This window comes from Sitophilus oryzae, unplaced genomic scaffold (genome assembly GCF_002938485.1).
Source record: "Sitophilus oryzae breed Bouriz unplaced genomic scaffold, Soryzae_2.0 scaffold_1604_pilon_pilon, whole genome shotgun sequence".
Classification (NCBI taxonomy): Eukaryota; Metazoa; Arthropoda; class Insecta; order Coleoptera; family Curculionidae; genus Sitophilus; species Sitophilus oryzae.
In genome coordinates, this window is record NW_022146286.1 from 1236781 (window position 1) to 1248192 (window position 11412).

The window sequence follows — 11412 nt, forward strand, 5'->3', positions numbered from 1 at the left end:
ATCGAAGTGTTGGAGAAAATGTGTTTGTATTTCCCCAAGGGGACCTTCTACACCACATTCACCACATGTGGCAAATTCCCCCTGTACCCCAGACAACTTATTTAGAAACATTTCAAAGTTTGTTTTGTCACAGATCACAATTTGCCTTATAAGTATGTATAAACTCACACAACAAATAATATTGACTAAACGGCAGAAAGTGGGTTTTAGGTTTTCTCTATACTTCATTTTCTACATAGTCTACATAGCATAACTGTTTCAAAGATTGAACTCATATTGAACTTGTAAGTCACAAAACACATACACAAGATTGTAAGTACTCAAAAACAAACTGAAATATGGCGGGAAATTAAAAAAAATCGCCGTGCTCCTCTTCTTAACATGGTGCAGATCGAGTACACTCCAAACGCTCGTAGAGTTAATAAAACGCAGCAGTGTACTGCCCGATTGTCAAAAAAAAACGCTTAACTATACTCCGTTTACTCCGATCGTCTACTCGAACGCACCTTTTGATGCATAGAAGACGTATGTATATCAAGTGTCATAAAGATATCTGTAATAAAATCAGAGTTATTATATGAAAAAAAAAATTAGAAAAACTTACCACTCTGTATCTCAGAAATTAAGATGCTTTGGACATACAAACATACATGTTCATACTAAGTTTTTCTCTTAGAATAGGTCCAGGAATCGCGCCCTTAAATATTAGCATGTCATTAAGAAACACCCTGTAAAATAATATTAAATTCATAGTAAAATATACACTCATATGGCAAAAAAAACGCAGCGGAGAATTTTTTCGTCAAGTTTAAAGTGATTATTTTTTTTTACTTTTAGCCCGATTGTCATAATTTTTTTAACAAACTGTATAATTCATAAACTCAGTTTTTTATAAACTTCAGTATTTGGCTTATTATACAGGGTTAATTGAAGGGTTGTTTTTTTACCTTACCTTTAAAACACCCTGTGCAATAATTTCGTGAGTAACTTTTCCAAAAACATTATTTTTCAATCAGAACCATGTCTCCTGAGCATTTTCTTTTTGGACTCATGTCAACATAATAATATGCCTTAGTTAATTTTTGAGAACGAAATAAAACTATTATTACTTTATGATGTTGTCTTTTAATATCACGAAGTGGCTTTGGTGACTAAGTTTGAAACTATTCAAAATAATTGCAGCTATCAAAAAAGTTCGTTGAAATATTGCCCTTGAAACGGAAATGTCCAGACACATATTTTGGCATTTTAATTTTTTGTTTCCAGAAATGCTGAATCTCCAACCGATGAAGTAATATTAGATTCTTTGAAAATGGAAATTGATGATTACACTCCACATTTGGATGACTTTAAGTAGGTTTCTTTAAATGTATATTTGCCAATATAATGATAATAATGTAATTTATTAATTTCAGAAATGCTGAACGTATAGCGGTGACTAATAAAGTAAAAACAGAAGATTTTTTAAAAATAGAACTTGGTGATGACACTCCGATTTTAAATACAGAAATGCACCATGACCTTAGGTATGTTTTTTTTTCTGTATATATAAATGTATTTTAACTTTAACTAATTGATACACGGTGTTTTAAATATTTTTTATTGTTTCCAGGAATACCGAAAATTTACCTATAACTAAGAAGTTATATATAAAGCTGGTAGATTTTATAAAAATAGAAATTGATGATGATGACACCCTGCTTTTAAATAAAGAAATGCAGGATGACATTAGGTATGTTTTTCTGTATATAGAGGGTGTTTCAAAAAATATGTGCCATCTCTCGTGGGGAGATTCCTCATGTAAAAATAAGATTTATTTTTCATATCAACATGAGTTCGATTCTGGTTTGTTTCGTAGCTACAGGGTGTGAAAGTGTTAATAATCTTTCGATTTATGAAACGTTGAGGGTAAAAGTTACTATAAGTGCTACATATTTTAATGCTAAAAAAGTGTCGATAAATTCATTAGGGACGTGCATATGGGTTATCACGGGGATATTTTTCAAGAAAATTCATCTGCGCCACTGACTTTTTCTTTTGATATCAAAATTGTGTAGGCCGCTTAATGCCAATTAAAAGTTATCTTTTGATATTTTGTCGAATTCAGCCTCCTTGATGAGATAAACGCAATTTTATTAATCACAATTAATTTCCATACCCACGTTTATACGAACTTCTTTTAATATTTTTTTTATCAGGAACGAATGAGTACTTATTTAAAACTTTCGCAAGTTAATGATATTAATTTTTTTTAAAGGTTGCTATCAGACTTGGATCAAGGCAAATTAATAAAATTGGGTTTATCTCATCAAGGAGACCGAAATCGACAAAATATCAAGAGACAACTTTTAATTGGCATTAAACTTCTTAAACTAGGTATTTCGCTAACAAGAGAATAAAAGTCAGTGGCGTACATGCTTTTTATAGAGAAATATTCCAGTGATAACCCAAATGCGTCCCTGGTGAATATGTCGACACTTTTTAGCTTTAAAATGTGTCGCATTTATAGTAACTTTTACCCTCAAAATTTCATTCGAAACGCTAAAGGTAACGCTTGGAAGAAAGTTATAATAAATCGAAAAAATATTAAGACTTTAACACCCTGTAGCTACGAAACAAAGCAAAATCGGAACTATGTTGATATGAAAAATAAATCTTATTTTTACGTGAGGAATCTCCCCAGAGAGATGGCACATGTTTTTTAAAACACCCTGTATAAATCTATTTTAACCTTTGAATAATAAGACTAAGGAAGGAGCATATCAAAAATCTTAGGTACACCGCGATGGGCCTCAAATATGGCCGACTTAAATTCCGGTTTATCAGTGTCGTTCTAATTTTATTTAAAAAATGTAAAACTATGATGTAGGGTAGACGTGGGGTAGACTCAATAATTTGTTGTTTTATTTTACGTTGTGAATAAATGTTGGTAGTTATTAAAATTGTTATAAAAATATATAATTCTAATAAAAATAGATAAGTTATAATAAGTATTTATTACCACAAACATCCGATACGCTACTGAAGCAGGTAAGTCAAATTAACGTATCTAAATTCTTTGACATCTAATCTTTGACAAGTAATAAATAAAAGCTAAAATGCAAGAAAAATATATAATTTAGTTAATTTAAGTGAATTTCATAAATGATCGGTTTACTACACGTATGTATATATATATATATAGTCACTTACTAGCGAAAAGTTGTTCCATTATTTCACTCAATTTTTGCCGAGATCTACTGCACGCTACACAACCAACTATTTTAGAGTCTTTTTCGATAAATCGCGATAGCGTCACTGTTAATTTAAGTTCTGTCACAATTTCCATCTAGATTTACTACCTTTATACAACTATCAGTAGTAGAATAAATAATAAATAACATAAAATAAGCTCCGTAAAGATTGACAAATCCACAAAATTTCAAATCAAATTCAAATGTCTCAAATGAATCGTCAAACAGAACTGTCAAGGATCCCCACCCTAGAGTGCTTTTATGGCGCTTTTTCCGCCCACCATGCATGAATACATGGATAGCATAATGCTCCTTCCTTAGTCTTCTTATTCAAAGATTTTAACTAATTATTGATACACAGTGTTTTAAATATTTTTTATTGTTTCCAGAAATACCGAAAATTTATCTATAACTAAGAAGTTATATATTAAGCTGGTAGATTTTATAAAAATAGAAATTGATGATGATGACACTCCGATTTTAATTAAAGAAATGCAGGATGACATTAGGTATGTTTTTTTCTGTATATACAGGGTGTTTCAAAAAATATGTGCCATCTCTCGTGGGGAGATTCCTCATGTAAAAATAATATTTATTTTTCATATCAACATGGGTTCGATTCTAGTTTGTTTCGTAGCTACAGGGTGTGAAAGTGTTAATAATCTTTCGATTTATGAAACGTTGACGGTAAAAGTTACTATAAGTGCTACATATTTTAATGCTAAAAAAGTGTCGATAAATTTATTAGGAACGTGTATATGGGTTATCACGGGGATATTTTTCAAGAAAATTCATCTGCGCCACTCACTTTTTTCTTTTGATATCAAAATTGTGTAGGCCGCTTAATGCCAATTAAAAGTTATCTTTTGATATTTTGTCGAATACAGCCTCCTTGATGAGATAAACGCAATTTTATTAATCACAATTAATTTCCATACCCACGTTTATACGAACTTTTTTAATATTTTTTTTATCAAGAACGAATGAGTACTTATTTATAACTTTCGCAAGTTAATGATATTCAATTTTTTTAAAGGTTGCTATCAGACTTGGATCAAGGCAAATTAATAAAATTGGGTTTATCTCATCAAGGAGACCGAAATCGACAAAATATCAAGAGACAACTTTTAATTGGCATTAAACTTCTTAAACTAGGTATTTCGCTAACAAGAGAATAAAAGTCAGTGGCGTACATGCTTTTTATAGAGAAATATTCCAGTGATAACCCAAATGCACGTCCCTGGTGAATATGTCGACACTTTTTTAGCTTTAAAATGTGTCGCATTTATAGTAACTTTTACCCTCAAAATTTCATTCGAAACGCTAAAGGTAACGCTTGGAAGAAAGTTATAATAAATCGAAAAAATATTAAGACTTTAACACCCTGTAGCTACGAAACAAAGCAAAATCGGAACTATGTTGATATGAAAAATAAATCTTATTTTTACGTGAGGAATCTCCCCAGAGAGATGGCACATGTTTTTTAAAACACCCTGTATAAATGTATTTTAACTAATTATTGATACACAGTGTTTTAAATATTTTTATTGTTTCCAGAAATACCGAAAATTGATCTATAAGTAAGAAATTATATTATTAGGCTGGAAGATTTTATAATGTAATACTAAAATATAAAAATTAATTGATTTGTTTAATTTTTATATGTAAACATTTTTAAGCTATACAAATTTATAACTGTGATATTTTCAAAAAAAAAGTAAGTTTTATAAGTTATATTGTAGTTTTATTTTAGCTTATTACAAAGTCCGTAACATAATTAATAATCATAAAACAATTATCGCATATTAAAAAAGTCATTTAGTTTACGTTTAAGACGGTCTGCGAGCCCCCATACATAGCAGTATACAAGAGTTATTACTATTACTACCGTATGATCGGAAAAAAACGGGGTCCAGTTGTCTTGGAAATGACGATCGACAACATTCCCCATATAATTTTACATACAAAATGACAGCGATCTTCATTTCATAGCCATCGCTGACGCCGTTTTTTTTCATTTTTTTCATACGGTATTTTTTTTAAGTCTATTGTATTTGTCCTTAATTCTTGTCTTCACGTCGTAGTAGGCTGTTGTTCAGTCAAAGAGGAGATAAGTTTTAACTCCTTTGGTTCGGTGGTAATTCATAAACTCGAAATCATTACGGGTTGCCTACCAGTGATAATATTGATTCGTTTGCTAAACAATTTAAATTATTGCCACGGCATATAAATCCAATGACTAAAGAATATAAGAACATGTAACGCGCCTATACGGGCTGCAGCAGAATTTGTGACCTTAGAGACCTTTCTTTTGGTGGCAAACAATGAGTCATCATTTGGTCACCAGCGACAATTTTAGCGATTTTTAATAGTTTGTGTGTAGTAAACTTTGTATAAACTTTATTACAATGGTGATTAGTTGTTCAGCTTTCAAGTGTAAAAGCAGCAGCGATAAGAAAGAGCCAGGAGTTACGTTTCATAGGTAAATAAACACTCCACTCCAACTTTTTAGTTTCCTTATTGAATTCGATAATTATTCTTCCATTTCAATTAACATCTATATGTACTGGATATGGGCTAAACGCCGATACTAGTTTTGTACCTTATGTTAACATTTTTAATACGTTTTTTTCGTAATTAATTAGGATGATACACCATTGGCGTAGTCAAAACAATTATCAAAAAATATAAATATTGCTTCAAACAGCTAGGTTAAGAAAAATATGTGCTACGGCACTGTTTGGTGACATCGTCACAATTTGCTCTCGTTTGTTATTTGTCCTTGGATTCTTTAGTCATTGTATAAATCCAGAGATATGGAAGAGGGAGAATGAGCTTCGACGAGTGCGCATCCAAATTTTTGTCGACGGCAAGATGGCAGACAACTTCCAGGTCTCGCTGTCACCCATAGACTAATGTCATGTACTAGAGATAGATTGGACACACTTGCATTCTCATATCTAAAACGTGGGACTCCGCATGATACTACGCAAGCGCTATCCCGGACGTCGTTTTACGATTTCGTCTTGGCGCCTTCTTATTATAGTTTAAATAACGAATTACTAACATATTCCACTAATTTGAGGCACGAATAATTTCCGAATCATTTATTGGACCGGAAGGCTTTAAGGGACTCAAAGGAACTTGAAAAATAATGTTGTATACTCTAATGATGTATGTATGCCCTTCGTTTTTGTTTTTTAAACCATAAGTATTATTTAAAAAAAGGAGTTTTATTTCATTTTCTTGTCTATTAAACAAAAAATAATATATTTTATTATTTTTTTGTTATGTTTTATTTGTGATACTAAAGTTATAACTACATTGCTCAACAATTGCTGAGGATCAACATTAGGATTTTTCCGGGTTTTCGGTCATTTCAGGATTAAGGCTTAATTTAAAAACGTTTAAAACTATTATTCAAGCACGTGTAATAAAGTGAAATGTGTGTTGAATGTCACTTGGAAATGCAGCACAAAGACATAACAATGTATTTCATATGCAACAAATTATTCATTAAAAAAAAAAATTTTGATTTACTGGCAAATAGATGAACATTTTGAATTTTTATACATTTTTTTTTTAAATAAATTCGTTTTTTTCCTGGACTAGTTTTTAACCCGATTATTTCTAAAAATTTCAAACGTGTTACACATTTAAAAAAATGAGACTAAAAAATATATTCGCGATATAAGTTTTGATCCTATAATCAATCTGTTGGTCAGCATGGTTGATCAGTGTATTTACAAATGACACATTTTGGATTTTTATGGTATTATGTGTTCCAATGTTATCTCTCTCTTTTATATTTTTATTATTTCGGGCGGTATATTCTATGATACCAGTCACCCATTTCTCTATTCATGTCATGGTGATGTTCTGAAAAATTTATTTGCGACTTTGTCAAAAGCAAAGTTTTTATACAATGTCACAATAACCTTAACGGCATGTGATACTTGACACATACAGTATTTTCTTAAATATTCTAAAAATGTTAAGAAGTATAATTCATTTTTTCAAGAACCAAGCTGTACCGATCAGGCACCTCAAATTGTGATTTAATTTCCGGTTTATCAGTGCCGAACTAATTTTATTTAAAATGTAAAACTATGATGTGGGAATTGGGCAGTGGGGGTGGGCTCAATGAATTTGTTGTTTTATTTTTACGTTTGTGAATAAATGTTCGGTAGTTATTAAAATTGTTTTACAAAATATATAATTCTAATAAAAGAGCGAATACGGTTATAATGAGTATTTATTACCACAAACTTCCGATACGCTACTGAAGACGCAAGATGCACAAGTCAGATTAACGTATTATCTAAATTCTTTGACATTCAAATCTAATTTTTGACAAGTAATAAGCTAAAATGCAAGAAAATATATAATTTAGTTAATTTAAAGCAGATTTCATGCAGTGGTCAGTTTTACCACATTATGCTTATATTATATAGTCCATACTAGCGGTTTGTTCCAAATTACCATTTCACTCCATTTTTGCCGAGATCTACCATACGCTACACATCAACTATTTTGAGTCTTTTTCGATAAATCGCGATAATGTCACTGTTTAAGTTTAAGTTCTGCCACAATTTTTTTTTTTTTTTTTTTTTTAGAATTTTGGTTTTGTATAAAGGTAGTAAATAACATAAAATAGGTAAGCTCCGTAAAGACTGAGAAGCAAATCCACAGGTTTAAAATCAAGTTCAAATGTATCCAGATGAATCGTCAAACAGAACTGTCAAGGATCCCCACCCTAGAGAGCTTTTATGGCGCTTTTTCCGCCCACCATGCATGAATACATGGATAGCATTATGCTCCTTCCTTAGTCTTCTTATTCAAAGTGACTGACCGATACTGCTTTTGGGCAAAAAAAAATAAGTTTTAAACATAATTATTTTTTTATAATATCTTCTAACTTGTTTTTAAGTATTGTACTTTGTACTGAACTGTTATACATCAAATTGACAAACAACATACAAAACTATAACTATATAGTGTGATTCACGGCGATGGCACGTTAGACGTTTATGGAGAACTGGTGATAGAATTTTTATGAAAATTTGGATTTTTACATAAAGGCACCTTCTCCATCTTTCTAAAATATTTTCAGCATTACAGTGTTGCAGCATCATTTGAAAATTGGCAGCATTTTTCTTATTTTAAATAGAACACTCGGTATATTATTACACTTTTGAAAACTACTTTCATATCCCATAATTTTCTCATATCCCATTTTTCTATTATACTAACCTATACTATACCTATCTCTAATAGTTTTTGAGATAAAAAATAAAACATGTGTAAAATTGACAAAAACATGATCGTGAATAAGCATTGGTAAAACCATGAATTAAACATTTTTAAAGTTGAAATTTGGATTATAAATTTACGGAAGTCGATAATATTTGATCTGTCTAAATAAACCGATTGGATATTACACAGGGAGAGCAAAAATATTATTTATTTCCGTTTGTTATAAAAATGGTTTAGATGTTTGTTATTTTAAATTTAACCCTATACCGGGTGTTGCATCGTCGGACGGGACATAGGAAATCCCATGTAAATTTTAATGGGATCAATTATTGGCTTCCCTAATTATTTTAGAGAATAATTCTATTTAGGTTTATTGAAGAGCACTAAAGCCCACATTTCAAAAGAATAACTTTAGATATTTTTGATTAGCTCGTTTACAAGTTATCGCCGATTTCTTTTTAAATATTACTCCTTTCTTATGGCCCTGTATTTACTTATGAGCACCAGTCAAGGTAAAAGATAACTGTCAAATGAAGTTGTCATTTCAGAAATTTTCCTATTTAGTGCTTTATTATTATTGAAAACTCATGTATTTATAAATACAAATTAATATGAATTAAAGTAAAATAAAGTAATCAATTACAAGGTTAATTATGGTATTATTACAATATTCAATAACTTATTAATTTAGGTACTATTAAATTGTTAGAACTTTAGGATTTAACAAGATGTTCAAATATTCCTCCATCGACTTCTAGACAATAACCCAGGCGATCATAAAATTCTTTTCTTACATTCGCTAGTTGGTAAATTGAAATTCTATTGCATTCGGCAGAAATAGCTTTTTTTAACTCGTCTAGATTTGGGTATTTTTTATCCTTGTATACCCTGTTTTTTTAAATGGCCCCAGAGAAAGAAATCATTTGGCGAAATATCAGGAAACCTTGCTGGCCAATTTACTATATGACTTAGGCCACTAACGTTTCTGTTAAAACTATTGTCTAAATATTCCCGAACAGCCAGGGTACTATGTGCCGGGCAGCCATCCATTTGGTACCAAACTTCCTGATTTTCCCTAGCGGCATCATGTAAAGCAGGTAAAATATAATTTTCGAGCAGTTTCAAATAATATTCTGCATTTAAATCTCGCGTAAGAAATAATGGCCCGATAATATTGTATCCGAATATCCCTGCCCAAACATTTACTTTCTATGGATATTGCGTCCTTGTTTCGACAAACCTGTGTTGGTTTTCTTTGTTCCAATATCGATAATTTTGAACATTGGGTTCATTATTTAAGGTAAACGTGCATTAGTCAGTGAAACATATGTTTTTTTAAAAATTGCCTATCCGTGTTTGCTCTTTCCATCATATCAAAACAAAACGCCTGCCGCCGTATTTCATCCCCATCTCGTAGCTCTTGTTGCTTTTCATATTTGAAGGAATAGTATTTATGTCGTTTCAAAATTCAAACGTTGCGCTGTACTGTGATCTATTCCTATTTCATCCTCAAGTTTCCTTGTGCTGGTCTTTCCATCGTTCTCTTCCACGCACAATAAAACTTTCAAGTCGGTATCATTTCTTGCATCTTCTCTTTGTTCCTGCCTTGCTTCACATCTGCAGTTATTTATTAGGGTACCTTTGGTCTCAAATCTCTGGATATTCCTTGCGATTGTAGATTTTCCAGGTATCAGTCTATTCGGATACAGAGCAGCAAACATGTCCGACACCTTTTGATTTCCTTGATAATACCATTTAATCATTAATACTTTTTCTTCGGTAGTGTAATTCATGGCTAATATTTTCGATGTAGGTATGAGTTTTTAATAATAATAATAAAGCACTAAATAGATAAATTTCTGAAATGACAACTTCATTTGACAATTATCTTTTACCTTGACTGGTGCTCATAAGTAAATACAGGGCCATAAGAAAGGAGAAATATTTAAAAAGAAATCGGCGATAACTCGTAAACGGGTTAATCAAAAATATCTAAAGTTATTCTTTTGAATGTCGGTTTTAGTGCTCTTCAATAAACCTAAATAGAATTATTCGCTAAAATAATTAGGGAAGCCAATAATTGACCCCATTAAAATTTACATGGGATTTCCTATGTCCCGCTCGACGATGCAACACCCGGTATATATTATTTGTATTATTGTATATTATAAAAAATATTATGGTAATTAAAATTATTATGGTTTTTCTTAATTTCCTCTAAAACGATGTGGAAAATTGGAGAAGTATAAACGGGGATTAACCATTTTAGAACAAGCAAGAATTTTTATCATAGAAACTAAAAATGTAATAATATACAGGGTGTTCCATTTAAAAAAATACAACTTTGATATTTTTTATTTATTTGGGACATTCTGTATCTTGTAAAAATAGTTTTAAATTGTAGCTCTAATAGTGCTTCAGCGAACCCAAAACTTACAATTTGTAAAAATCTAATTGTTTAGCTGCAATACTCCGTGTCGTATGTGGTGAACAACCCTGTATATGTAAATGAATAAGAGAATCTGTTTTTCTTTGTAAATTTAATTGTCTATATACTTACGAATTTTTAACTTTGCGTAAATAAATAAAATAAAATAACATCCTATGATGTACTCCATGGTACTAGTATCTATCTTATTTATCAAAGTACTTAAAAATTAGCATCTGAGGAGATAAAAAAACTTATACTTGTACATTATCATTACGTTGAATGCTGCTATTTTTGCTTTAGTTTTATACTAAATATTCTTGAGCTATGTTTTTAACCCAGAGATAAAATATATTTACGAACTGGGTTAGGTTAGGTTAGGTTAGGTTAGTTTTAATAATAATTTAAGAATTTCTCATATTTTACAAATAATTGTTAGTTGATATTTTCTTATATGTAATTATTATGTATTGTCATTCAGTAGAAAGCTCTGTA

At 30.8% G+C, this 11412-nt stretch overlaps 1 protein-coding gene across 2 annotated transcripts in view; it reads left to right on the forward strand.

The window, feature by feature from the left end:
- Positions 1-4965, forward strand: part of LOC115879999 (zinc finger imprinted 3-like) — a 39147-nt gene extending 34182 nt beyond the window's left edge. Inside the window, exons 10-14 of one of the 2 annotated variants that reach the window (XM_030897093.1) lie at positions 1267-1353; positions 1416-1526; positions 1613-1732; positions 3623-3742; positions 4791-4965. In XM_030897093.1, coding sequence (XP_030752953.1) covers positions 1267-1353; positions 1416-1526; positions 1613-1732; positions 3623-3742; positions 4791-4806 — 454 coding nt within the window. In that variant the 3' untranslated portion in view covers positions 4807-4965. The remainder of the gene's footprint in view (positions 1-1266; positions 1354-1415; positions 1527-1612; positions 1733-3622; positions 3743-4790) is intronic. The other variant, XM_030897094.1, reaches the window with a different exon arrangement.
- Positions 4966-11412: the final 6447 nt, after the last annotated feature.